Source organism: Larimichthys crocea, chromosome XIV (genome assembly GCF_000972845.2).
Source record: "Larimichthys crocea isolate SSNF chromosome XIV, L_crocea_2.0, whole genome shotgun sequence".
Classification (NCBI taxonomy): domain Eukaryota; kingdom Metazoa; phylum Chordata; class Actinopteri; family Sciaenidae; genus Larimichthys; species Larimichthys crocea.
In genome coordinates this window covers 13,745,478-13,773,477 of record NC_040024.1, presented here as the reverse complement: position 1 = coordinate 13,773,477, position 28,000 = coordinate 13,745,478, and the positions used below count along the sequence as shown (strand labels likewise).

At 39.6% G+C, this 28,000-nt stretch overlaps 2 protein-coding genes across 5 annotated transcripts in view; both read left to right on the top strand.

Moving 5' to 3' along the window:
* Positions 1–22,110, top strand: part of frem1a (Fras1 related extracellular matrix 1a) — a 29,078-nt gene extending 6,968 nt beyond the window's left edge. For 2 of the 3 annotated variants that reach the window (XM_027288121.1, XM_027288122.1), the window contains exons 2-37: positions 1–446; positions 3,234–3,328; positions 3,433–3,743; positions 4,155–4,351; positions 4,457–4,780; positions 4,874–4,982; positions 5,279–5,410; positions 6,843–7,187; positions 7,276–7,418; positions 8,469–8,665; positions 8,759–8,849; positions 8,936–9,103; positions 9,190–9,398; positions 10,294–10,387; positions 10,531–10,783; positions 11,093–11,296; positions 12,146–12,331; positions 12,423–12,619; positions 12,707–12,917; positions 13,073–13,217; positions 13,306–13,447; positions 15,047–15,242; positions 15,415–15,679; positions 15,795–16,212; positions 16,544–16,745; positions 16,830–16,974; positions 17,061–17,190; positions 17,288–17,360; positions 18,215–18,379; positions 18,596–18,804; positions 18,899–18,946; positions 19,030–19,215; positions 19,427–19,558; positions 19,996–20,111; positions 20,368–20,453; positions 21,015–22,110. In XM_027288121.1, the coding sequence (XP_027143922.1) occupies positions 204–446; positions 3,234–3,328; positions 3,433–3,743; positions 4,155–4,351; positions 4,457–4,780; positions 4,874–4,982; positions 5,279–5,410; positions 6,843–7,187; positions 7,276–7,418; positions 8,469–8,665; positions 8,759–8,849; positions 8,936–9,103; positions 9,190–9,398; positions 10,294–10,387; positions 10,531–10,783; positions 11,093–11,296; positions 12,146–12,331; positions 12,423–12,619; positions 12,707–12,917; positions 13,073–13,217; positions 13,306–13,447; positions 15,047–15,242; positions 15,415–15,679; positions 15,795–16,212; positions 16,544–16,745; positions 16,830–16,974; positions 17,061–17,190; positions 17,288–17,360; positions 18,215–18,379; positions 18,596–18,804; positions 18,899–18,946; positions 19,030–19,215; positions 19,427–19,558; positions 19,996–20,111; positions 20,368–20,453; positions 21,015–21,217 (6,570 nt within the window). In that variant the 5' untranslated portion in view covers positions 1–203 and the 3' untranslated portion in view covers positions 21,218–22,110. The remainder of the gene's footprint in view (positions 447–3,233; positions 3,329–3,432; positions 3,744–4,154; positions 4,352–4,456; positions 4,781–4,873; positions 4,983–5,278; positions 5,411–6,842; positions 7,188–7,275; positions 7,419–8,468; positions 8,666–8,758; positions 8,850–8,935; positions 9,104–9,189; positions 9,399–10,293; positions 10,388–10,530; positions 10,784–11,092; positions 11,297–12,145; positions 12,332–12,422; positions 12,620–12,706; positions 12,918–13,072; positions 13,218–13,305; positions 13,448–15,046; positions 15,243–15,414; positions 15,680–15,794; positions 16,213–16,543; positions 16,746–16,829; positions 16,975–17,060; positions 17,191–17,287; positions 17,361–18,214; positions 18,380–18,595; positions 18,805–18,898; positions 18,947–19,029; positions 19,216–19,426; positions 19,559–19,995; positions 20,112–20,367; positions 20,454–21,014) is intronic. The other variant, XM_027288123.1, reaches the window with a different exon arrangement.
* A 139-nt stretch (positions 22,111–22,249) lies between these two features.
* Positions 22,250–27,137, top strand: LOC104932819 (leucine-rich melanocyte differentiation-associated protein). 2 transcript variants are annotated; one of them, XM_019261044.2, is made up of 5 exons: positions 22,250–22,344; positions 23,860–24,103; positions 24,940–25,122; positions 25,223–25,300; positions 26,770–27,137. In XM_019261044.2, exons 2-5 carry the CDS (start codon positions 23,940–23,942, stop codon positions 26,954–26,956), a joined length of 612 nt encoding a protein of 203 aa, XP_019116589.1. In that variant the 5' UTR covers positions 22,250–22,344; positions 23,860–23,939; the 3' UTR covers positions 26,957–27,137. The 2 variants fall into 2 exon arrangements, with proteins under 2 accessions (XP_019116589.1, XP_027143925.1); XM_027288124.1 differs by having other exon boundaries at positions 26,717–26,855.
* The last annotated feature ends 863 nt before the right edge of the window (positions 27,138–28,000 follow it).

The following is a 28,000-nucleotide window of genomic DNA, read 5'->3' as shown; positions in this document are numbered from 1 at the left end:
CTCCTGGTCGATCATGAACTCCCACAAACACATGACTACAATCTGAACATACAACCAGAGGAACATGCAGCTTCATCTCAAGAGAAAGACTTCTCTTCGTTCTCTGAAGTCTCCTGAAGTGTGTTCCTGAAAGTAATCCTGCTTTTGTTTGGAGCTAGTCCTCCTTGAAGACCCTACAAGACGTTGGCTTGTGACTGACAGCGATGGGTTCATGGGGTCAAACGCTGGCCTGGATCTCACTTCCAGTGCTTCTGCTGGGAATGACCTGCTCATCACACAGTTCTCTTGTGAAAGTCAATAAGGGTTTAAAGGTGAAACGGGGGCAGGCAGCCTACCTCCAGGAAGGTGACCTGCAGTTCCATATTCCCCATCAGAAGGATACGTGCAAGGTGGAGGTGGTGTTAAATGAGCCCATAACTCAACGAGTGGGAAAAGTCATCCCTCAGGTAATGGAAAAATCCCCTTTTAATGAAAACCCCAAAGTGTTCCAGTCAACTTACCACATGTAGTAAAACCAAGTTATAGAGTCAGAAGTCATGCATTATACTTATGGAACTGCCTGACATGTAACATGTTATTGTAACGTTTTGTTGTAATGATGACAATGATGTTTGGAATTCAGACGCAGTAAAAGCGCATAAGATTTGTCAAAAATAAATTGAATCAACATTGGAGTGTATGATTTAAAAGAAATAAAGTAAAACAAGAGATAGAAATAATATTTAGGTGAATGGACTACCACATGCCTGAAAGGTGTTTTCACAGATGAAAAAGAAACTTCATTTGCTTTTCAGGGCTTCCATAGAAACTCTACTATCTACAAAATACATTTGTATACTACAATATAAACTACTAATTTGCTTTGCCAAATATGTGTTGGTGTAAATGAAATCGCTGCATGAATTTTGTTCATTTAATTTAACTTATTTAATTGTTGCTCTGGTTAAATAATGAAAGAATACATCTTCTCTCATGCATTTGCATTTCTATAAATATAAAGACCATGATCCTTTCTTACTTAAAAATCAAGTTCAAGGTTGAAGCCTAAACATAAACCTATTAATGTGCTTTTGTTGCCAAAATACATATTGTATTAAAAACAAATGAGTTAAACTTAATTTTGGTTTTGTGAAATTATACAAAAGATTAGATTAGAAGTAAATGAACACAGTCAAAGATACAACAACGTCTCCTACACAATACATTTCTATATAGGGCTGTGTAATGTAATGGCTACCTGAAACCTTTGCTATATTGGAAAAAAAATGGTGGAAAACAGAATAAAAATATAACATGCACTGTTACAACAGAACATATTTGCTGCTAATCTGTTGAAATGGAGGTCAACTCAAACAATCCAACCATCTTCATCTTTAACATTCTGAAAATGACGACCCTGTGCTCTGCTTTTTAACAAAAATGTTTAACCTGTGAATTACTGCTAGAATATTACTTCAAATACAACAAAATATTGTTGAGAGATCAAGTCTATGCTTTGTTAAAGACTTTTACTGTGTGCCCTTCATCCTATACAAACCTTGCTTGGTGATATATTCCCATTTCATTAGCAGCCTTGTCTTCAGTAAAGAGGTATTTTGGGGAAGAGAAGGTCCGAACGGACCCGGACCCTTCAATACTTCCTCCTTTGTTTTCCAGGTAGACTGGCTGTCTCCTCTCTAATGACTCTGTGCTGACAGATACAGTCATCTGTTGAATGTCCAACATGAGTCATTTTTTATGCTTAAACATAGAAAAGAAAGTTTAGGATTAAACCTGAAACATTCACTTTGCTATTAGTACAAGTTCAGTGAGTACGGAGCCATTTTCACATCTGTACAGTTCATTTTATTGTCAACTTACTTTTAGTTTATTTTTCTGACATGTCATGTTAAACACTAAGCTTAGTGCAACATTAGCCAGTACAGTAAGGATTTAATCTTGGGTATCTTCATAGCACCTCATTCAGAGTTAATCATAAATAGTTCATTAATTGTGTTTACTTAAAATAAGTTCTGCCAACATTAGTGCGTAAATGAGAACTAAGGTTAGTTAGTAACTGGATTGTGTGCTATAGTTTCTAGATTTTAAAGAGAGAAGACATTTAGGCTTTAACAGTAGAGCTTTATAAATGGATAACATGAGATGGTTATTTCTTCTTGACTGTAAGGAAGACCAATTACCCATGTGGTACAGAGTATAGCACACTGTGTACAGTAATGCACTGTGAACTGTGCAGTAGTTCTACAGAAGTCATTTTATTTTTATGCAACAGGTCCAGTTTGATTTTTAATTTTTTAAGTCAAAGGTTGAATTTGAATCTTGAATGATAGTCTGTCAAGCCAAAGGATTTGTATGACTTCACTATGAGCCAGAGTAATGTGGGTGCCATTTAAAGTTTTAATGGCAGGATAGTCAGAGGCATTGGTGGAGGTGGAGAATACAATGGACTTCTGCATTTAAAACAAACCTGTGATTAAGGAGTGATGATTACAAGGCCTAAAAAACAGACTGAGGATGAGTCAGGGCCTGGGCTGGGGAGTGTTTCCTGGAACATATAGAATTGTATCACCAGTAAAAAAAATATATTGAAGAGTGAAGTATTAATGAAGAAGTATGATGTTATTTATGTATCTAAACAGCAATGGACCAAGAATAGACCCCTGTGGCATCCCATTACCTGACTTAAACTTTTATTATACAGATCTGTAAGATTCCTGAAAAAAACTATATTATTTTAATTTAGTATTTATTATAGGGGAGATATAAATGTAATTTAAAATAAAGCTCCATTGTAGCTTTAAGTTTAAAGTATTATTGGAAACTTTATTCCAATTATATTTAATTGTATTCTTGTCTGCAGACAAATGATCAGTTAACCTGTTGTCTTCTGACTAGAAGACAAGACTTAAATGAAGCATCACTTAAGTTTGATTTGTTATTTATGAGCTCCTCAGCTGTTTAAGCATGCTGCATGCTAAGAAAAAAAACAGAATAAGTAATCTAGTTTTAATCTGAATTAACTGAAAATCAACATAATTGCAACTTTATCATAAACACACTGCATGCTAGTGTTGCAGGACTGAAAAGTCAAATCACAAGATAATACAATGCGCCCTAACTCTTACACTTGTATGACCAGCACTTTACGGCGGCTAATGTTACCAAACAAAGCATACTTGTACTACTGTTACTGTTACAGACGTGACAGTGTATTTCTCTCTTTTTTTGTTCAGGTATTTGATTGCCACTATCTGGCTGATGAGGTTAAGTATGTCCATAACGGCTGTCCATTGTTAAAGGAGGACACTGTCAAGCTTCGACTGTACAGGTACGACACCTGGATGTCCTTTAAAATGAGAAAGACACTTATTTCCGTTCTTTTCTTGCTGTTGTGGCAGAATTATTATCTTCTTTTTTCTTTTTTTTGACCAGGTTCACAGAGACAGAGACATACATGGAGGTGTTTTCTCTCCATGTGGACATTATGGAACCTGAATGCAGCATCATAAAGCTGGGACCTAAATCCCTGGAGGTTCCTGAATTCTACAGCCTGTCTGATCCTGTGGATGGCAATGTGGTGTCCTTTCGCTATGAGAGGAGGTCTAGCCTGGAATGTAGTGTCCATTTGAGTAGTCATGATACCCACTTGCCAGCTCATGGCCAACTAGTCACCGGAGAGCCAGATAAAGCTACAAAGAGAGGGGATGAGCCAGAGAGCTTCATCCACCTACGTCAGCAGCTGGGTAACCTATGAAACTGCATGGATTATAACTGATGATGGCAAATCTCCGAGCCCTAGCTTATCCATAAGTGAATAAGAACAAATCCACCAATGCAACTAACAACAAATTAGACTCTGGCACATAAAAACAAAGTAGATGAGCAAAGAATCAAGCATTAAAGTCACATGGTGTAGAATTTTATTGTGACTATAACACCGTTCAAATTATTTGGATGGCATACATTTTGCTTGCAGAATCACTCATAGATGACTAACTTCATTTAATCAGGTTATCTCAATGACCTCAAAAGGTATGAGATCTGTCAATGATGATAAAGCATAACATGATCTAGATGTCACACTTAACAGGTAAAACAAGAACACAAAAAGTGTCAAATTTGTGTAATCTCTCTATGATTGTGTTATTATTCAGATAATAAAGAAAGAGCGATGTGTAAATCTGAAGACTGCCTGAAGGGTCTGAAGCTAGTGAAGTTCACCAAGATTCCCTGTGATGACTTCCTGATGATGGGCCTGAGGTATCAGCATATAGACCCTCCATCTCCAGACGTGGACTACATTGCAATCAAAGTGGACCTCAAGGACACCAGGAGTGGCAGCATATATCAGGTAATCTAGCCGTTTTAATACAAACAGTTTTGTATGTCTTTCTTTTATAGTACATGCACAGCACTATGATTTTACACATTTAAGTACTGTGTTTTCTTTGTGTAGTCTGAGCAGGCTTGGATTCCAGTGCGGATAGTTGGTGCAATGCCCAATCAGCCTCCCAAACCGTTGTTCATGTCCATGTTTATCCTGGAGGTCGACCAGTTCATCCTCACTCCGCTCTCCACGGCTACAATAGATGCTGAAGATGAGGAAACTCTCAAGCAGCTTCTGGTTTTCAACATCACCAAACCCCCCGTGGACGGCTTCATCACCCATCTGTCTGATCACACTCGTCCAATCTCCTCGTTTACATGGCTCGACCTCAATGACATGCTCATTGGGTATCAACCTCCAAACTCTTCACATACCCAACGTCGGAATTATGAGGTAGCACCTCTCTTATAGTTTGTGCAACATGTAAAGCTATTAGTTTGGTGTTGTCAGTTCTTTCTGAGAATCTTGGTTATCTTCCTATTACAGGTGGAATTTGAAGTTTATGATTTCTTCTTTGAGAAGAGTCCATCGATGACTGTTCATATGTCTGTAAGGAATGCAGACACCAATGCTCCAAGAGTGTCTTGGAATATGGGTATGGTAGCAACGCCACACTGCAAATGCACATGTGATTTTTTTGTTTTTAGTTTGTCATGACATTACCTACTCATCAGCTTTTAAGCCTCTTTTAGCTGTTTTTAGCTACAAGACATGTTTATTGGTTCAGTCACACCAATCCTCAACTTCACTTTCAACAGCAGGCAGCTGTTTTCAGCAAGAAAACAAAGGCAGATATGTCAGACAATAATGTACCAGGCAAAGACAGCTGGACAGCATTAGAGCTTTTCATTCTTAGCTAAGTCTTTTTTATCTGAACTATTTGTCTTGTAGGTCTCAGTCTGTTAGAGGGTCAGTCCCGTCCAATAAAGTGGGAGCAGTTCCAGATTGTGGACAACGACAACCTGAATGCTGTTCGAATTATCACTGTGGACGGCTTGCAGCATGGACGGCTCACTGTCAGAGGTACAGACACAACAACTGCCATTATTTTGAGTTGGTTAATATAGAGTATTTGTCGTCCTCCATGAAAACTGCAATCTGAGTGTTAAACTGGCATTAATGCAGCCATGTTAGAATACTATCACTTCCTGTCACCACATAAAATACTTTCAAAATATAATGACAAAACCAAAGCAATGGGACTTGGACTGCAAGAAATGGTTCTGAAATTATCATTGTCAGTCCAGAAAACATGAATTCGAGCTTCTCCACTACATAGACGACAAGTAGAGAATAATCAGTTAAGATTGTGTTATATCGCATGTACGTTGTCACTTTATTTTGTAATTGTTCATTGGAATTGTTAGTTAGTCAGTGACACCGTTTTTTACTAATTTAATGTGATGCAGTTCCATGTTGTAACCACAGGAGGGCAGTGAAGCACCCCGATTCCACATAACATAATATGTTGTGTCGTGCCCTCTAGCGGTGTCAGACGGGAACTGCAACCTAAGTTTCCCAAAATTATTGAAAATTATATTCATTATATTCATTCATTATAATTAATTATTATAAAACGATATAATGGTCCTGAAATCATCATTGTCAGTCCAAAAAACATCGCAGTTGGCACTGTGTTGTACAACCCTTTGTAGAATGATATATATGTTTTTTTACTAATTTAATGTGTTGCAGTTCACTGTTGTGACCACAGGAGGGCAGCAAAGCACCCATATTCTAGATACGCTAGATACGTAATAACTGGTGTGGCTGTGCAAGGAACTACAAGCCAGGTGTTAATTAGCGTCAACGATACCATACTATCACTCCCGGTAATGACTTAAAAATAAGATTTTCAATATCAGTAAATATGTAATTTTAAATTTTAAATAATAAAACTCTAAATTCCTGTCTGAACTGTATCATCAAGAAACACCTGTTGTAGCCTCTCCCTCTGTTGCAGGTGGAGGTGGTGATTGATCTAATGTTTGTAGTCCTTGTTTACTTCCTTCACATGTTGTGTAATAATTGAGTCAGTTGCCATGTACTGTCCAGTATTTCAAATCTAAAAAACAAACATTTGAGAAAAGTCTGAAAAATTCCATCATTTATGAGGCAGAGGATTTTTTACTTTTTTATTTTATTTTATTTTTTTTACATTTTTTAAAATCAATCTTGTGGTCTCTTTATCTGTTGGCTATGCAGACCTCCACCAGGTCCACTAGTCTAGTCTCTTCATGTTTCACCCTACACCACAGTTTCAAGAAAATCAGGCCAGTAGTAGCTGAGAGAGAAACAAATAGCACTGAAAAACAGGGTCATAAACAGGGTTTAAACTTTCACACTCTGAAAAGAAAGAACAATGTTGGGAATGTATGGGAAATGTGGTCTTAATTTTGAAAACCATACTCTATCACTGGTGCTGTTTTTATTTGATTGTAAATAAAAAATCCAGGTGGAAAGGGCTTCATGTTCACCGTCAATGATATTAAAGCTGGCGTGGTTCGCTATCACCATGACGACAGCGACTCCACCAAAGACTTCATCATCTTCCGCATTACTGACAGTCACCATCAGACCCGACACAAGTTTCCCATTAAGATCCTCCCTAAGGACGACACCCCTCCGTTCCTCATCACCAACATGCTGCTGGAGGTGTCTGAGGGCCAGACAGCTTTACTGAGAGGCTCCACCCTCCAGGCCTCAGACATGGACTCCAGCGACGACTTTATTCTCTTTAACATCACCCGTCCCCCACAGGCAGGAGAGATCATGAAAATCCCAGGACCAGGTCTCACAGGTCAGAAGAATGAACCTGTTTTTTTTTTATTTTGTCACACGCAAGGAGTTTTGTTTTTAACCAAATCATGTTTCTGAATTTAACCCAGGTTATCCTGTCAGCCACTTTCTGCAGAAAGACCTGTCTCAGTCCATGGTTTACTATCGACACCTAGGGAATGAGGTGTTTGATGACTCCTTTGAGGTGGTTCTGTCGGATTTCAATGACCCACCCAACCTGTCAGAGTCTCAAGTGGGTAACAAATCTCTAAAATACTTCTTATTTCTTATTAATATTAATTTGGTGAGTTAATTAAGGACAAGATGAGAGAACTCAGTATTGATTTATGCTGAATGACCATGAACAAATCATCTAGCAACAACATGACTGCAGTATAGAATCAGAGTGTATTGGCTGTCGCCCATTGTATGAGGGGTCGTTCAAGACATTACTCATTCTGGCCCTCTCACATACATATATTCTCACTCTTACATACATATATTTTATGGTAAAAATGGTAAATGGACTGTACTTATATAACGCCTTTTTAGTCCTCCGACCACTCAAAGCGCTTTACACTACATATCTCATTCACCCATTCACACACATTCATACACTGATGGCGTTGGCTGCCATGCAAGGTGCCAACTGCTCATCAGTTTTAAGAACTAACCATTCATTCACATTCACACACCGATGACACAGCCTTCAGGAGCAATTTGGGGTTCCGTATCTTTATCTCTTATTTACATATATTCTCACTCTCTATTTATGTCTGTCGAGAATATATGTACCTATGTGAAAGGAGAATGTATGTATGTGAGAGCTAAAGTTTAGATGAAATGGAAGGAGTATATATGAAATGGAAGGCAGCTCATTTCTTGTGTTGTGATTGGCTGAGAAGCTCGTGCCCAGGTTACATTGATGTCATGCACAGCAAAGATGGTGGAGAAGAGCACTGCAGCAAGTCATCAGTATATTAAGAAATATTTTATCATCGCCGGAAACCGTCACATCTTTGTCCTCGTCTGTTGAGCGGCAGAGGACAGGCTTGTCTGTACTTAACGTCGTTCACAGCTCGGATTCATCTTCTGGGGACCATGATGTCAAACAAATAACACATTTTTTGATAATCCATCCAATAGTATGAATGATATAGAGACTGACAGGCATACTGATTAAAGCTTGCTACCTTAAAAAAGTGAATAAAAGAATCCATGGGAACAACATCTGTAATAAAGTTTAATTGTACTACCCTTGGTATTCAATGATCTATAAATAAATAGTGTCCTTGTGGTGCAGGTGGTGATGGTGCACATAGAACCTGTTCCAGACCAACCACCTAAAGAGGTTCCTGGTTCCAGTCGGTGTCTTGTGATCAAAGAAACAGAAGTGGTCCATATAACACGGCAACACCTTCACTTTGTAGACCAGGAGTCCCCAGACAGTGAGCTTACATATACTGTTACTACTCCACCTTTCTACACTGGTTTTCACAGGTTAGTACGTCCTCACCTTCAGAAAACAGACACCAGTAACCAACAGTGGAAATACATTCTGTCTGACTGACGTGTTGTTGTCCTCATGAGCAGCAGTCCAGATGCAGGGAGGCTTTTCTTAGTCGACAGCATACCCAAATTCACCAAAGACTCCAACGCACCAGTGCTGCGGCTCTTCACACAGGTGATTCTTTTAGTTTTTATTCAGGAATAAATTATACATGCAGCAAGACTAGCTTATCCACAATGTATCCATTTATTTTTTCCCAGCATGCAGTGAACTTTATGAAAGTAGCCTACATGCCTCCAATCATGGACATCGGCCCGTATCCCCAGTATATCCAGCTTGTCCTCTCTGTGACCAACCACCTGGGCAAAACAGTCACCGGGATCTGCTTTAACATCACTGTGATGCCAGTGGACAACCAGCAACCACAGGTGGAAAAGTTGTATCATTCTTATCTCATGTCATACAGGTGGATATGTGGATATATGGGAAAAGGTGTGGATACGTTCTGTTTCAGGTTCTTACCAACCGTCTGACTGTAGATGAGGGAGGGGAGTCCTGGCTCGGCCCTGAACACTTACTGCTGTCAGACGTAGACTCCATGGAGGAAGCCCTGCAGGTGGAGCTTCAGAGGGAACCACAGCATGGAGCTCTGCAGCTAGGCGGCCTCCAGCTAAAACCGGGCCGTTCTTTCACTGTGCAAGACCTGAAAAGCCTTAAAGTTAGGTCAGATATCCTGCTTCATTTGTTTCTTTTCATTTCATGACGGATTCAGACTTTAATCATATTCTAAATATAAATAATTGATTTAAAAATCGTTAAGTAAAGGGTATACTGCATTTCCTGTGGCTCGGAGGTAGAGCGGGTTGTCCACTAATAAAGGAAGCGCTTCGGAAGACTAGAAAGGCGATATATCAGTATAGTCCATTTACTATTTAAATAAAGGATCATATACATGTAAGCACCGTTAAAATGTAGTGCAGTACAACACGACGTCTAACTTCAGCCGAAACAAAAAACATAAAAATTCAATATACAGCTCTCTGTCACTGTTAACAAAAAATGAACGCTAAGTTTGACAAAGTTCTGTTTGATTGCATTAAATTGTACAATTGTATCAACACACATCTGCGGACAGTTGTAATGGTTTTGGTTCAAACCTGCATTCATGGACAAAGACCGCATTGCATATTGTGGATGAAGGTCAACAAAGATGATGTGCTCTAGGAGGAATGAGGGATGGAAGGAAGGGAGTTACGGATGAGAGGAAAAATCAGGGTTGTGGATGCATGGAGGAGTTCTGAGATCGATTGATGTTGGCTGGTGGTGCGAAGACTGGAGGGAACCAGGAGGGCGCTGAGACAGAGTGTTTTCGAGGTCGCAAAGTGTTCTCTTTATGTGCGAAAGTTCACAGTATACGGAATATTTAAGTGTGAACGTTAAGATCAAGTGGAAAAGCCTAGTATCTGCTTCTCACTGTGTGTGATGAGCATTATTTTTGCCAATTATGACCAGCTTTTGGCAAAATCATTTCAGGATAGATAGTAGCTCAGTGATAACATATTCATTTTAGTTTATGGCTAATATAATTTAAAATGTAAATCTGTCATTTGTCAATCAGGTACAAACACGATGGCTCAGAAACTGTTGAGGACAACATTGAATTCACCGCAACTGATGGTATCAACCCAGTCAGTTTTGTCCTGCAAGTGAAGGTAACTGCTCTCTTATAAGAATAAGAAAATGATGTGTGTTCCTGCTGGAATAGAAAATCTAAATGGCATTTCACTCTGGTTCCTGGTTCCAAGAAATGAGAAACTAAAAACTGATTAATTGGTAACTTGCATGTCATCTCCAGGTGATACCTGTCAATGACGAGGTCCCGGTGTTGGTCCCTGGTTTGAAATCAGTCCTCAGCTGTACGGAGGGACAGGAAGTAGTCATCACAGCAGAGTATATCTACGCAACCGATGCAGACAGCGACAACAACAGCCTGGCCTTCCTGATCGCCCGGCAGCCGTATCACGGTGTGGTGCTCCGGGACGGTGTCATCGTCGATCGCTTCATCCAGGCAGACATCACTGCAGAGATAATCACCTACAAACACACAGGTGGGCACAGTGAATCGTGACGTGGAGTTGAAGTGGGCTGAATGAAGCCTGGTCGCTCAAACAAGTCACCTGTGACAGCACCCACCTGTCAGTCAAAGTGTTAACTCTTAATTCTGCATAACTTTAACTTTAAGCCTTAATATAATTTGAACAGATGAGTTCTATAAAATACTTTTGCAGCTGGCCTCAAGTGAACGTTTGAGGAACTGCAGTTTTTAGTTGTTGTGGAGGAAAAATCTGTTTAAATGATTTATTCCTCCTTCTCATGATTTTTACTATACCATTTTTACCATGTGATTGTGGTTTTAGGACTGGAGATTGGACTCACTCCTCGCCATGACACCATCACCTTTGTTATTTCTGATGGAGAAACAGAAAACACTGCTCTGTGCTGCAGTGAAAGAAATCCCACCAGGACCAGAGGCACGGCTCAGCTCCGGGACAGCCTGCCTGTGTATGACCTCCAGATCACAGTGTTCCCAGTCGACAGCCAACCACCTTCACTCATGACAGGTGTGGCATAGTCTAAAGAGAAACAGCTTTTAGATATAACTTAAAAGACAACATTTTAATAGACCATTTTAATGCAAAAATATATCATAGCAGGAAAACACACTTGAATGAAATACTAGTTAATTAAGTTAAATTTAATCCTAGTTCCAGGGTCTTACCATTATGTCATTTTGTTGAAAAAAGTCTGCAGCACAATTGTTTTTAAATATGACATATATGTTTATTTTATTGAACCCAATAAAACACATGAAAAATATGTTGACATTTATTAATAAAAAAAAAAAAGTTAAAGCAGTAAAAAATATTTTACTGACTTATTTAAACTAGAAAATGTGAAATAATTATGCTAATCTGATCCCAAAAAATATTTACTTACATTTAACTTACAGTATCCCTCAAGACACAGTTAGCTTAGCCTCTTAGCAACTGGACAAAGTTAGCTACTAGCTTGTAAAGAAATTAACAGTTAGCAGCTAAATAGCCAAATATCTTTTTCAGGATGTGGTGGAGGCCAAACTAGAGAGTTATTTAAAAAAATAGTGTGTTTACAGGTGGACACAAACATGAATCCAAATCAATGCTAACGGTAACATATTAGCCATAACAAAGTAATACTGTGTCTACTGAGCCCAAGTGACCAAAAAATGAAATTAATCATTTAATGTATTGATTATTTGTGATTTCATTACACCTTTTATATCAACAGTGGATCAAATGTGAAAGAGTGTCTGGGCGCTTTTGAGCCTCTTTTAGCTCAATGTTTTGGATATTAGCCTTATATATTTCTCAAAAGTTGGTGTAGATGAAGATGGATGACCACTTTTAATTCTTAGTTCTTTCTCGTTCAAGGAGATATCTTTATGGTGGATGAGGGTGGAACTGCCCCGATAACTGCATCTCATTTGAAGGCCTCTGACATGGACACTGTCCTGGAAGAGCTGGTGGTCAGTCTGATTTCGCCACCTCAGTTTGGCTACATTGAAAACATCCTGCCCAGTCCGGGTTTTGAGAAAAGCAACATGGGCATAAGCATAGGTAAGCATTATGATTATATATATTAACAGATAGTTAAGTCAGATTGATGTTTTTTTATGTCTTTTTCTGTCTATCGTCCTTTTTTTCCCAGCCTCCTTTTCATACAAAGACATCATTGATGGTCATGTGAACTACGTACAGTCCAGACACCAGAGGATGGAGCCCACAGCTGACCAGTTCATGCTCTGTGTCTCAGATGGCAAACACAGCTCTGCCCACGTCCCCTTCTACATTATTATTAACCCAACTAATGATGAGATCCCAGAGTTTGTGGCTCGCAACATCACAGTAAGTTTTAATGGTCACTTCCACATTACACCCAAATTCTGTTCACAAGATCTGGTTCAAAACTCACTGATGTCCTTCTGCGATGAGGTACAAGAAGGAGAAATGAAGCAGCTGGACTCATCAGTTCTACATGCAATGGATCTGGATGTCCCAAGGGACGCCCTGATCTTCAGTGTGGTCAAAGCCCCACAGCATGGCAGCATCATCAACCACAGCAGTGAAAAGCAGGCCTACAAGAGACGGGAGGCCAGTCCTCGATCTGCAGTGGTCGACTTTACAATGACAGATCTTATAAATGGTACTTTTTACATGTCAGTGCTAAAACCTCATTTCACTCATAGGGCTCGAGTTCAGGTCATTAATTATTTATCTTTTATGGGTTACAGCTTACAGGTCACTCACTATAAAATCTTTCAATAAGTCAAATAAATGTGTAGCATTGCTGGCTTTCAGGTATGGATTTGAGGTACATGCACGATGACTCTGAGAATATGGCGGACAGTTTTACCGTCCAGCTGACTGATGGGAAACACCAACTCCACAGACAAGTGATGGTTAAAGTGCAGCCAGTCAATGACGAGGAGCCTCACGTCATCAGGTAAGACTAACATCTTCATCATGGCTCCTGTTTAAAGTGACTCACCACATGACATCCCTTCACCTTGTCTCCATCCTCTGTCCTTCAGGAACAATGGGCTGGAGGTGGAGCCAGGAGAAGCCAGGATTATATCCAGTGTTACACTCTTTGCACAGGACGGTGATACTCCTTCCTCAGAGGTCATGTACATATTTGAGAGTGTTCCAAGCCAAGGACTACTACAGATTAAGGTTGGTGCACTGCCACAGAATTTAGAGATACACCAATTGTCATCCATTTGTACTGTTACTCTTCCATACTGACAATACCAACTTTATACATAATGGACTATTATTTTCTTGACAGACAGGAAATTAATGGATCAGATACTTCAAGGGTCCAGTGTGAACTGAATTTCTCTTTGAAGGCAGCAGTTCTGCTTTCCTTAACTTGTCCCTGAACCCATTATTTGTTAGGCACATCAAAGGCAGACCTCACTTTGAATTGTGGGCAGCTCTTCAGCACCTCCGGCCCAAGGTCTTTGGTTTTGCTCCAGGTCATGATGCATTGTAAACAGAAGGAGTGATTGCAGTTTGACAAGATTCCAAAAACATGGTTTCTTGGATCTTTGTCCATGCAGATTCCACGGGTCACATTTTTACTATGGAGGAAAGTGGCCTCCTTTTCTTCTACTTTCCCATCAGTACTAGAGGCTACAGCAGCAGTAGCACCATCCTCTGTCTAATCATTGACACATGAACCCACTTGTGCAGATTCCCAAGAGATTTAGGGAGTTCTATTTACAGAATATGTCAGAAATAGAAAATAACTTGCATAACTATGTTTCTTACCTTCTTGCCTTTTATATCTACAGACACCACAGGTCCTCTTCCACAGAGTCCACCATGTTTCTATAGTGCCAAAATGGACAAACTAATTACTGACTGTAGATAGGGCCTTTAACATGTTTCACTTTTATACTATTAAGGAGAGGTTGAGGTGAGGGGTTGCAATTTAGCAGTTATATTACTAGATGCCAAATCCAATGTACTGAACATTAAAAGCTGGAATATTTTATATCAGTAATGGAACAATGACTACATGCAATGTGAAAGGTGCCACTTCAGCCTAGTGTGCCAGCATGTAAGCCTTATCAATGGAGTTAAAATCTGTGTAAAGGCAATTCTTTCAAAACACATTAAATATGTTGGAAAATAGTTGCTGAAAACATGTGAAAAGACTTCGAATGATATATTAGTGAAATGTGGAGTTAGAGGTTCAAACAGTTTTTCACCAGTTTTCAGTCCAGGATTTTGTGGGCGGTCCTTAAAGGGTGGCTCGATGACACGCTGAGGCCACCCTGAGCATACCCCTGCACCCCTAGCAGAGAAATAGAGATGAATTCATCTCGCTCAGAGTGTTTCAAAGTTAGTCATGTCATTTTCTGAACTCATTTGACATGTTTCAGTCGCTTCAAAAAGGATATTTTTATTCATTCAAATTTGGCTGGGTGGTTAATAACACTTTCTTCTTTGGTCTGACACACCCTCTTTGCTCAGAACACATATTTATTCTTACTTTACACAGACTTTAAGTGATAATACTATATGTCAATGTTCACATATTCTTGTGCTGCCCCCAAGTGGCCAAATTACAGTGATCTGTTTGAAAGGTTCAATAACCAGTTATCTACTGGGGACATTTCTATCATGTTTGATTTATATTTTGTTTGCATATAGTGTATATATATATATTTATAATTTCATTATTTAGCACTTTAGTCCAAATCCCCATTTTTATTGGGATGACAATGGAGGGTGTTGTGCTAACTGTGACTCATTCTGTCTTAGGAAGGTCAGGTCTGGGTGACAGTGACAGCGGGGAGAAACTGTAGCCAGGAGAAGGTGGACATGAACCTCCTGCGCTATGTGCACACCGGCCTGCACGGATCTAAAACACAGGACTTCTTTGTCTTCTATTTGTTGGATGGAAAGAATCAATCACCACCACAGCACTTCCACATCTCTGTCAAAGATCTAGAAAAAGGTACAGGAATTCACTGTTAAATTCTTCATCAGACATGCAGTACATTTGGAGCAAAATGTCTGCTTGTGAGGCCCCATTGTGCTTCCCTGCACCTCCACCCAGTGTCAACTCATACTGATGTGGTTCCAGGTTTAACATAGTCTTTAAATATCTCCTCCACCATGGTTTTCAGGTAATATCGCCATCTTTGTGAAGCCAGTGAACGTCAGCCGTGGGGATCGTGTGGTCCTCACCACAGATGTGCTGTTAGCCACAGACGGCACAGACAAACCTGAGGAGCTTCTGTATACCATCACCAACCCTCCTCCTCACGGACACATCGAGTACATCAAACATCCTGGGCTGGCCATCTCCACCTTCAGCCAGCTGGACATAGCAGCCAACCTTGTGGCTTATGTTCATGACAACCGAGCCAGCACACCCACAGAAACCTTTCAGTGAGTCTAGAAGCCATCGTACCACCTGCTCAAGAACTTTTTAAGACTAAGTTTGTATGGAGTTTCATAGTAAGATTATGTGGAGCATCATCTCATTTTATGTATGTCCCTGCAGGTTTGTTGTAAGTAATGGTAAGAGTAGCCGAAATGGAAGCTTTGAGATCACAGTGGAAATGGTGGATCGCGTCCTGCCGTCTCTGTCCTTCAACAAAGGCCTCTCAGTTCCTCAGGGCTCCTCCATGATTCTGGGTCCTGACTGCTTGGCAATGTCTGACCCTGACACTCCACCCAACGCCCTGATCTTTGTCCTGCTCCAACCGCCACAGTATGGCAGGCTGCTTTTAGGCAGTGCCACACTAACTGCTGGCTCAAACTTCACCCAAAAGAACGTGCAGGAGTTGGAGGTAATATACAGACATGATGGGGGACCATCGCAGATCGACCGATTTGCTTTTACTGCCTTTGACAGCACTAACCGGGGCTTCCTGCTGGATGGACGGTTACAAACTACACCTGTGTTCTTCACAATTCAGGTAGGTGATGAAGAGGTTTTTGTGTGCTTAGAACATTTTTATAAAGAAATATTGATGTAGTCAAAGTGTGAGGGTTAGGGTTGATGTGTCAAACACTAAAATTACAACAAAAAAAAGCTTTTAAAAGAAGAATCTAAATTAATTCAACTTTATATAAAACTTCTTTATCTTCATCTGCATATAGCAGTATGCATCATTGGTGCTCTGTTGTACCGGTGTGCCTTGAAACGGACATGCAGCATTTTTGAAATCTAGATACTCCTAGATAATCTAGATACTAGATATTCATGTTAACTACCCTCTTTTATTATTATACGGTGTATCATTTCAGATCAAACCTTTGGATAAATCGTCTCCTGAGATCGTGAAACTGCTTCCTCTTTGGAAAGCAGAACTTTTAGACGACGGCCGATATGGAATCTTTCTGTCATCTCGTGAACTGAAGGCCCATGACAGTGATAGCAGAGATGAAGAGCTGATATTCTGCATCGTTCGTCAGCCTTATTTTGGTTACCTAGAAAACATCACCACAGGTCAGGAAATATATCTTGTTTTCATCTAGATCATCACAGCTCATCTTAGAATAAGAAAATAAGTCTTCCTCTTTGCTCTTGCAGGTGGTTTTGTACCACAGCGCTTCTCTCAGATGGAGCTGAACAAGAGAACGATTGTCTACATCATCAACCCAGACAGGGAGTCTCTCTCAGACAGCCTGGAGTTCAGTGTGTCTGATCCTTTGGGGAACACTGGACCTTCTCACATGTAAGAAAAACATCAACATCACACATTTTTTATGACATCTTGAATTAACAGTCTACTCTTCACTGTGCTTGATCTGGTCTTTACAGACTAGAATTCAGCTGGTCCACCATGGAGCTGTCTCAGCCTGAGCACTCCGTGTGTGAGGATCAGGGAACGTTCTCGCTGGACATCATCCGGAGCGGAAACTTGGCAGAGTCTTCATATATCACTGTGAAGGTCTGCAACACATTTATTATAACTCACTTTATATTTAACTCATCAGTCATCTGACTCTAGACCTGTCATGTTTCTGTGTCATGTTTCTTTCCCACAGGTAAAAGAGGTGACTGCAACAGCTGGAAAAGATTTCCTCTTTAGCGCCTCTTCCCTCATTCAGTTTGATCCAGGTGTGTTTTCATTAATATGGAAATCTAAATCAAAGGAATCAGTTTTGACCTTTTTGTACCTTAAAGCTTTATTTGCTTCATCATTTGTATTGTCACATCTCGTGGTGGTTGAATATGTGAGGGATTGGTATGTAATTGTATGTAATTGATTGAAATATCATACCATATAGTATATGGCCAGTGTGTGGTATATATGCATGGTATAACATATTGAGATATTGATCTATACATGGTTTATGACATATACCATGTATAGATCAATATGTCATACCATGCATTATATTCATGGGTGAAACAGAAGAGACATCTGTGTATTGTAGACTGACTGAGTGCCTCATTATGAACATACCAATGTACAGAAAGCTCACTCACACAGAAAATATCATCCTGAGGACCCTCCTACACAGAGTATGACATCTTATCATTGAAAATGGAGGGAACATGCAGGGAGGGACAACAGGTCTAAAGGAAGACAAGACAAGATGTTCCCTAAAGATGGAACGAACAGCAGAAATGGGCCAATACCACTCACATCTGATACTAGAGACCATCATTGAACAGAGACAGAGGCTACCACTCCCCTCTATTTACAACCACCTGTCATCAAAATATTCAAAATTCACCATCCCTTCACGTGATAATAAATCCATTGTGTTTAATTAATTAATAAATGTATTAATTTGATTATAAAACAGGTCTAGAAGCTATAGAAATACTTTATATTAAAACACTCCAATCCACCAAGTCCATATCCGAAGAAGCCTGGATGACATGGATATCATAATTTAAAAGAGACCTTTAAGAAAACTGTTGAATGTAAATATGAATGTAAAAATGTTTGTCTGTGCATATAGGAGTGTCAAAGAGGAGCTGGCAAACTGAGATCGTCCAGGATCACCTCGAGGAGGCTGAGGAGATGTTTGAAGTGCTGCTGGTTGCCCCTGAAGGCACAGTGATCGGCAGCATCAGCAAGGCTCAAGTCACCATCAGAGAGTCGGGGAGGAAGACAGGAAGAAGAGGTAAAAATAAACCCCAGTCATCTTTAAGATCTTAGAGGATACTTTGCAAGGTTGTATCACTATGAATGATCCTGTTTTTACATGTCTACTTACCAAAGAAAAGATTTTTTTATTAAATAGGGTTTTAAAATGATTTCTCTATACATAAGCTACAACCTGACCACCACAGTCCCCTACGCAAAGACACTAATAACCGTTAAAACATAAACACCACAGGACAGTGCCGGCTGAACCCCGAACGAGAGGCTCCTGTTCTGGGAGGAAAAGAGGTTCGGTCAGACACATATCCCCAACATGGATCCATTCAACTAGAGAAACTGCCCCTGGGCACAGATGCAGTAATCTGGAGCCGTGGAGACAGCATCTCCAGGCCTGCAGTAAATGTTCCAAAAAAGAAGCTCAAAGTTACGGGCAACCCAAAGTCTGTAAGTCTGGATTTGACCTTATCCAAGCTGACATTTTTCTTTTTGTCATAGCTTTGCTTCAGATTTTAAACTCTAACTCTGTTTGGTCTTTCAGATTGCACCTTCATCAGTTTTTCACAACGGGACAGACATCGTTTACACAGTAAGCAGCAGGAACAGATACAAACTTGTCCTGACCTTTTGAAGTCACAAATGTCTTCATTTCTGTGCCCTCTTTAATTCCAGTATCATGGGATCATGCAAATGCAAGTAGAGGACGACACCTCCCCATCGAGGAAGGGCAGAAAGGCAAACATCCGTGTGGTTAGCAGGGGAGCCCAGCGGCAGGCGTCAGCAGCGTTTACTAAGACGAAGACAGATGTTCAACCAAGGATCTCAAAACCTAAAACAACTGGACTGGGCAAAGGACATGTGAGTATAAATGTTACTGGTTATTTCTGCTTCTTTACATAATCTTGAATGGGGTAAAGAATAATTATCTTCAGCTCTGTGATCAGGTTCACTGACCCTTGCTAATTCCAAACATTCTGTGCCCTATTTAGTGTTTCATGGTGTAATATTGTGGATGAAAATATTGCATTCCAGTTCAAGCAACACTGAATTCATTTTGTATGGCCCGTAGGCTACAGCTGACAGCTCCACACCAAAGCCCTGTGTGCCAGAACTAATGGGACTCCTGCATTTCAACCACAGCACCAATCAGCTTTATCACTGCAACGGAGTCTCCTGGAAACCCTGGGCACCTACTGATCAGGTATGGCAGCTTCACAAGAAGTGAAGAAGGCTATATTCTTGAAATAATACAATGCTGTTTAACTTGCGTTCTTTCTATGCATCTGAAAAGTTTGAGCAGAATCATCCCGTAACACTCATAACACCCACATTTCTTGAGGTTTTCCCTTTGTCATTGTGGACCAATCACTATGATCTCTGATCTGATTGGATGAAACTAAACTTCTAACATCCACAAATTGACATTTGGCGATGTAGCCTTCAAGGATGAAATTGGTGTATAGCCATAAAAGCCCTTGTAAATGATGCCCATTATTAACATAAAGGCTGAAAAGTAGTGGATGTAGGATAGAACCTTGTGGAACTCCATATGAAATGTTTATAAACCTCTAAACTAATTTCTCAAAGTTTTAATTGAAATTGTGGTCACCATATCTGTCTTTTCCTCCTGAAATCCAGATGGTGAGCGCTCAGATGTGTCCTCAGGGCTGGACCTTTCATGGTGGCCACTGCTACACCCTCAGCACCGAGCACAAGGTCACATGGAGCACAGCTAACAAGGCCTGCAGGGAGAGGTACAGATTGATGTGGAGCTCATACACATTCTGCATGTTTAAGGCACGTGGAGAACCATGAGGCTTCCTGGAAGTAATCCCTGAGGGAAAACTTCTCCCATATGAATGCTAAAAGAGAAACAGACTTTGGGAAAAAGTGAAGCAGAAAGGATCATGATGCTTCTGTCATGCATAAAAATGTATGTAATCTGAATTATGTGCGCTATGAATTATCCTTAAGAACACACAACTTTCCCTCTTGTCTTCTTGATTTCAGATATAAAGGCACTCTGACAAGTGTTCTTTCTAAAGTCGACATGGATTGGCTGTGGGACTTCAGCGGAAGAAAACCATTTTGGATAGGTGGGTTTTTTTTAGAAATAGCATGTTATATATAAAGATATTTAACACATAAAGCAGACGTTGAACAAAAAAGGAACATAAAAAAAATCAAACTAACCAAAAGGCGGGAGGAGATCCAGGCAAAAACACAAAACTGGGAATACAGGCAAGCTCTAGAAACACAAGAACACAGTACAGACACATAGAGACATATAATAGACAGTCAAGGAAACAAAGGAAACACAGGAACTACATAGACATCCATGTGAAACTAATCAGGAACAGATGCAGAATCAAAAACAGGCAGGAAAACAAGGCAGGAAGAAGAAGTAGATAAGACACAGACAGAATAGAACTACAAAATAAAACAGGAAATACAGAACAAACTCTAAACTGATTCTCACACGACGAGTGGCTCCAAATATATATAGTAGTCAATAGTCGTCACATTTCATTACAGGCAAGCCATCAAAAAGTATTCTAATTCAAAAATGATTAAAAATGAACCATGCATCATTGAACATGTTGTTTCTTTGTGACTTCTTTTATCTAAATGACTGATTTTATGCCATACTCTTTAAGGTCTGAATGACAGGGAGGGCCGAGGACGATGGGAGTGGGTAGGCGGCGAGCCGGTCAGCTACACTAACTGGAGGAAGACGCCCCCCCGGTCCAAAATGAAGGGAGGCAAAAAGTGCATCCTGGTGTGGAAAAGGGCAAAGTGGCAAATCAGAGACTGCAAGACGAGCAGAGGTCATCGCTTTGTGTGTTCAGTGAAAACATGAATTCAACGGCAGCTACGAACCACTGTGTTGTTTGAGAAGAGCTGCAGGAGGAAGGACTGATCCTCAGGACATTTGAACTGCAATAACTTTCCAAAATAGACGTGGGGGAACTTTTCTGGAACTCTTCATATCATTTATAATGAACGTTTTGACATTTATTTTGTCTAGAAAGTAACCTGCAACACTAAGTGACATTGTTTACACCGCATTTATTCAAATTAACCACTGAAAGTATTAAAATAAATGTCGAGCTCATGTGTATTTTAAAAAAAATGTATTTAGTGTCTTTCACATGTCAGAACCGAGGCTGAATTACCAAAAAGCTCCACACTCACTGTTGGTGTGTGGTTCAGGTGACCTGAGTGCAGCTTCTGCATCATTACCTGCAGTGCCTTGAGTTCAAGTTTAGTTTCAAGGTTTTTATTATTTTTATTTATACTGTGCTTACTATGTACATACATTAACTGTGTAAACCTAACTAACAAGGACTACTGTTTAGTTTCTGTGTCTAGGAGCAAAAATAATGTATAGTGTGCTGTGTGTACTGTACCAAAGGGAATATACACAATGCACAGACAGTGTGCAGACATTTCTTTGGCCCTGTAAACGAAAAAAAAACAAAAGAACTTTTGTGTAAATAATGAAATATTTTGTAGAACCAGTTCACTAATTTCATTTCATTTATAGAGTGTGTACAGCTCCATTTAAAAAGCTCCACTATAATAATTTGTTTAAATGATCTTCACAGTGTTCATGAGGAGAATAAATCAGTGTATAGGAGATTCTAATCTGTGAGGTACCCTATAAATGATCATATGTAATGTACAATAATATGCCACCGTATATGATCAATAATCCTGCTCTCACTGGGTATAAATCATGTCTAATGTTGATATTTCTTTCTGAGTTGTTGTTGTTGTTGCCCCCTTTTTGAGAATTCAACACTCTGGATGTTATTGAGATCTGGGCCAGTGGGTCCTGCGAACCACAAGGTTTAAGCGGCAATGTGATTATCCCCATCATGTGATCTACAGCCAGGGTATGAAAGAGGGCCTTTTACATGAGCTGTGAGCACTTCTCAGAGGTTCGCATGCACTGAAAAGATACAGCAGATCCTCTTCGGCTCGGTAAGTCCAGCTAAAACTCAGATAGATACGCAATATGTGTATGCTGCGTTTTATTATGAGTGTTTCACAAAGTGGCAGAAGAAGTTATGATGTCTGCAGTTTAAGATTAGTGCAAACACGTTATTACTGGTATAGATTATGAAAAAATGTTATTTGCTAAACTTATGATAGCAGTTTGGAACAGTCAGGAGGAAAGTCACACTTGTGATCAGCAGTGTTGAGTGGAGTCCTTCGCTGGAAGGAAAGATGAAGTACTTACTTCACAGGATCTGCAGGCATGGGCTATAAAAATGAAAGATTTATTACTCACTCACTTTGTTTAGCATGATTCTTTCTACAAAGAGCAGCCCTTATTTTGAATCATCTTATCTTGATATCATCTCCGTGTTTATACATTCATAATAAGTTGTAGAATAAAATGCTTTAATGACTTTCAATGACTTTATCATGTTCTGGCCTCAGTGTCAGTGAGGAGCTCATTATTCCATGTGCTGTTTTTACTGGAAGCTTCTTTTTCTTTCTTTTCTATTTGTAATATACGTCAGCTTTTTGTAGTTTCAGTTAAATTGATGTTAAGCCTTACTATGTCAGCTAGCATAGCATGAGGTAACTGTCACTCTATTGTCCCTGATTTGTAGAATATAATGTCCAGATTATCATTAAATGTGCTAGTTTACAATTTCATTGACAGTTTTTATCAGAGTTGATCTCAACTTGAAAATAATAGCTCATCTTTTTCGGGAAATGAACACCTTCACTTTCTTTCTGAAAATAAGTCAGGGTAGGTTAGCTTAGCTTAGCATAAAGACTAACCAAGGTTTAAAAATACACCTACTAACATGACTAAAGCTCAGTAATTAACATGTATCATGTATCCTATTTGTTTAATCTGCACACAAAATATAAAAACAGCCATTTTTGTATTTAAAGGGTGTTGCATGCTGGAACTATTTGTTCCAGTCAGCGACTGTATGCAAATTCAGTTTTGTCCTTACAGTGAATTTACCAGGTCTGGTGCAAACAGACCTGGTAAATTCACCACATTGACAAATAAATGTGTTTGAATTATGAGCTTCAGCAGTGTTGGTACATGTATTTGAACCAGGCTAGCTGTTCCCCCCTGCTTTTAGTCTTTATGCTAAGCTAGGCTAACTACATCTTGAATCCAGAGAGATGTAGAGATTGATATATCTTCTATCTCACTGTTGGAAAGAATCAGTTCTGTCATTAGTCTCTATGACAGCACATACATGTCTTCAGACTGCGAGAGCATTTGTGGCATTACTCTGTAACAGTCTCTTAAATTTCCATCTTTAAACTAATGTTAGCCTGGCAAGAGAGACAATGTCATGCAGTGGGTATTACACGTAGCCCTGGATTATGAATATGCAGTGTTCATTCAGTATTCAGGAAAGCCCTTTAGACCTGAGCTAAGAAGGTTCTGAGACAAAGATCATTCAGAATCAGTTGTATCATTCATGTCTTTTAACCATTTATTATTCTGTTCTGTTCAAGGTTTGATCATGACATAAGCATCTGACTTCTCTCCTAATCTTCATCAATACAAGTGGTACTGAAGAGGTTATACTGCTTTCATGGATCATCATACCTCAGGCCAACACAGTCAACCCAGCCACTCCTCAAGCTTTCAGTGGCTTTCTTTTGCTTACCAGGGCCTGACAGAGATCCCCTATGACACCATTCTCACACAGACAGAAAGCCTGGAGGTGCTGGACCTCAGTTACAATCTGCTGGATGAGTATCCTTTTCTTAATGACCAGGAGCTAGAGGCCAAACAACTACACACTCAATAAGAAGCTCAAGTTTACTGAAGTGTTCCTTTCTTTCTTCTTCACTCGATGGCCTCACTATCATTGTTAGTGAATACATTTGGTCCAGGTATGCCATACAGCAGCACATATTCTCACACATGTGTGAGTGGAAATCATTTGCAGAATAAGAATTTTACATCTCTTTATTTTATATAGTCAGAAATATTCCATATTTATAACCTACCTGCCTCAAATGGTTTGTTACACTGAACCATAGTTGTCATTGGAAAGGGGCAGGAACATTCAGAACATGCAGGCCAGGCAATTGGATGGACAGTCTGTCTATCATGGGCGATAATATTTCACAAAGCTCTCACCAACAACTAAAAGTCAGTACCAGATTTACTCTTGTCTGGCAGCTTCTTGCTTGCTCATGACTCCTGTTCTGGCATGACACCGGCCTGCCTCATCTTCCTGGTGGTCCTAATCGCCTGTGGTACAAATTCTAACACTCCCCCGGCGCTTTAAGCTCACAGTTCGAGCAGCCCAGCTAACACACTGAGCTAACATTAGCTAACGGCAGCTACAGTTTGCAGATGTTTACTTCAGTGTCCATCAGAAAACTCTGTAAATCACAGAGAGTTGAAAAGGAGAGAAGCAGAAAATGTTTTCTTCATAAAATATGATCCAAATTCTCAAAAATCTTTGAAATAGTATATATCACTTATACAAATAAACATGCAGTACATTAACTCTTGATGTCCTCAGTGACAAACCTGAGCAGTTTGAGTTAGGTGTGTTCTCCTTCATTCAGTCCTTATTGGAACCCGGCTCTGCTGGGTCAGCTGGAGAGGCTCAGCACTCTGATCCTGGACGGCAACAAGTACACATCTCACATCAAGTTCCCCTACATGCCGAGCATCACCACAGTGTGCATCAACAAGAACAAGATCAACAACCTGCCTGTGTTTGTGGAAGAGATCCGACGAAAGTTCCCCAACATGAAGTGACTTTTTTTCTTTTCTGCAGAGGAACTGGAGTTAGTCCACATAACTGTGATTTTCATCTCTTCCTCTTTTATGCTTCTGTATTCTTTTCAAATACAGGATCCTCAGTATGATGAACAATGAAGCAGCGCCAAGCTACTTCAATGGAGGAAGTCTGACCCAGTACACAGACTACAGGTGAGAATCAAGGCACTAATATATTATTGACAGAAGCAGAAATCACACTGTGCGTACTGTATATTCTCTGTTTATCATGAAAATGATATCTGATCATTTCTTTGAAATAACTGCCCTTTCACACAATTAATACTGTTTCGACCCAGCCTGCTTAGAGAGAAGGAAGGAAAATAAAACCAGATGTACTTGATAAAACAAGTTATTTATTGCCAGCAGTCTGGTTTAATATTACAAAAAAAGAGACAGACTACAAGTGGAAGAAGGGCAAGTGGATGCTGCTCAAACCAAAGAAACAAATACAACCAAAAGGGTTAAAAAATGGTCTAAAAAAGGGAAAGAAAAATCTTATCTAATTTTTACTTAAGAACAAACACAGGAAAACATCACTCCTGGTGATTTAAAACAAAGGATCTGTAACTACACCTGGCTCAGGAAATTAATAAGTACCTCTGCTAACAAGTTAAATCAGTAATCAATATTCACAATTTAACACAGAGAGGAACATTGGCATGCTTAAGGACACAGCTGTCATGACCGTCAGGCTGTCCAAACTTTAATAAGGTCATCCCCTGTGAACTGGAGGACCAGACCAAGGTATATAGCAGATATACATATAGGACAAGAAAAGCTATAGAAAGAAGAATAGATACATTTGTGTCAGACAGCATGGAGAGATCTTTAAACATCATTTAGACCTCCATGTTAGGAAATATTAGAAAATGTTATGAATTGACAAAAAAATATAAATGTGATGAACTCATTTTAGAGACTTGGCCTTGTCCCCTGTTTTGACAAAAGTTGACCTAATGGTTTCTGAGAAAAGAACTCTGACTAATAACAGTATATTTATGAACATTTAAGTCTGCTCTTTTATTTATAGATAAATAAAGCCACAAATAAGATTTATACATTACTACAAATAATAAAGACAATCCATATGTGCTGCAAAAATCTGATTAATACAAATGTGCTTTCTGAACGGGGCCTTATGAATTCCATTATATCTGTTAGAAGGAGTCTTTAGGACTACAGGAGACAGCTAATGCCAATAAGTCACAAGTTCTTCCAGCAGTTCTCGGTGCTCAGTTCAGTTCATTAGCATTTCTGCTTGGCTCAGTGGCAAGCCAGTGTCATGATGTGGCCAATTTTAGAATGGCAGATAAACAAACTGATGAATGCATGAGAGGGTTTTAAATACATCAGCCCTCCATGTCTTTATCAGTGGACAAAGCCACAGCAGGTGTATTATCAGTCTTCTCCTATATGCACTGTGTAATGTGATCCCTGTGTATTGTCTTCATTTGTAAAACTTGTGTAACGTAATCCGATAGCACTTTAATGCTGCTTCACATTGTGTTGTGTTGTTGTGTACACCCATGTCCGGTTCCCACTCTGTTCTTTGTTCTGGAGTTTCAGTCAGGAGAGGCAGTGTTAACACCACGTCTTCTCATTGCCTTTGGCCTTCTCAGACAGTACGTCATCAGTCAGATTCCAGGCCTGGAGATCCTGGATGACACAGAGGTCCTGGAGAAGGAGAGAGCCCAGGCTAGAAAAACCTACAGACTGCAGCAGAGCAGCCACGGCAGCAGAAAGAGGAAGGAGGACTCGTCAAAGAAACATACTCACATGCGAAAAAAATCAAATGCAGTCATATGACCATAAATAGGATATTGTTTTTTAATCACTCATAAAATCACAACTTTAATGTTACACTGTTAACATAACACAGGTTGTCTATTCTGTGTCTGCTTGTTTGAACATATATTTAAAAAGTCAGGATGTTTACACAGTTTAATATTCAGATTCATGTTTCATATAGATGAATTATTAAATTAAAAATGGAAATACTCTACATGTCTTGTGCATAATTTCCTACGCCATACCCAAAATTCAGTCTGACAAAGACTACTTACAGTATAAATTTGTTTTTCAGCTCATTCATCTTGGCGTCCCAGGGTCAGATGCAGGTCAGTTGGGCTGTAGGTGCATGCATTGCGTCATTGTGTCATGTTTGGTGCCTCCACTAGAGGGAGCTCCAGTAGAGCAAAAAGCACCAGTGGGCACTGTGGTCATCTCCCAATGACAGTCAGTCAACAAAGACTTTACTGGTGTCAGTGCACCAGTTTGATTTGGCACAAGTAAGGGTCAGTTTGGGAAATAATGTTGAGAAATACTGTCAGCTATATTTTGATAATCCATAATCATAAACGTTATATTTCAAGAAAAAAAAATGTGACAGCTCCAGGTTCTCTTTTGACTTTTGGACTGTTGGTTCAAGACTCACTTGTTGACCTTCAAGACTTTAAAAGACCCCTAATTATTTTAAAGATTTAATAACCCCTAATGAGCCTTGGTTCCTTGTTAGATCAGTTGTTGGCTTTCTGTTTCTTACCAGAGCCCAACTGCTGACTAAGACTAATTTTTGCAGTGCAGACCCTGGAATTACTTCAATGCTGAGTTTAGGTTTCCTGAATCTGTCACTGCTTTTAAATCTCATCTTGACACATTGGTGTGTTTTCATTTGATTTATTTATTTTTAATTGTTATTGTTCATTTAAACAATATTTCACTCTAGGGTTATGATGTTGTAGATGTGCTGAATATAAACACAGTCGTTAGTTAATCACAGCGTGCTGATATTCAGTATAATGGCACGATCTTGAGTGTAATAAGGCTTTTATACAACAGTAATAAGTGATG

What these genes read in the sequence shown, in the direction of transcription:
- LOC104932819 (XM_019261044.2), top strand. Translation starts at nt 23,940, where the DNA reads ATGGATCATCATACCTCAGGCCAACACAGTCAACCCAGCCACTCCTCA. An exon ending in CGAAAGTTCCCCAACATGAA is followed by an intron (nt 25,123 to 25,222) that starts GTGACTTTTTTT and finishes TTTCAAATACAG; the next exon opens with GATCCTCAGTATGATGAACA. An exon ending in ACCCAGTACACAGACTACAG is followed by an intron (nt 25,301 to 26,769) that starts GTGAGAATCAAG and finishes TGGCCTTCTCAG; the next exon opens with ACAGTACGTCATCAGTCAGA.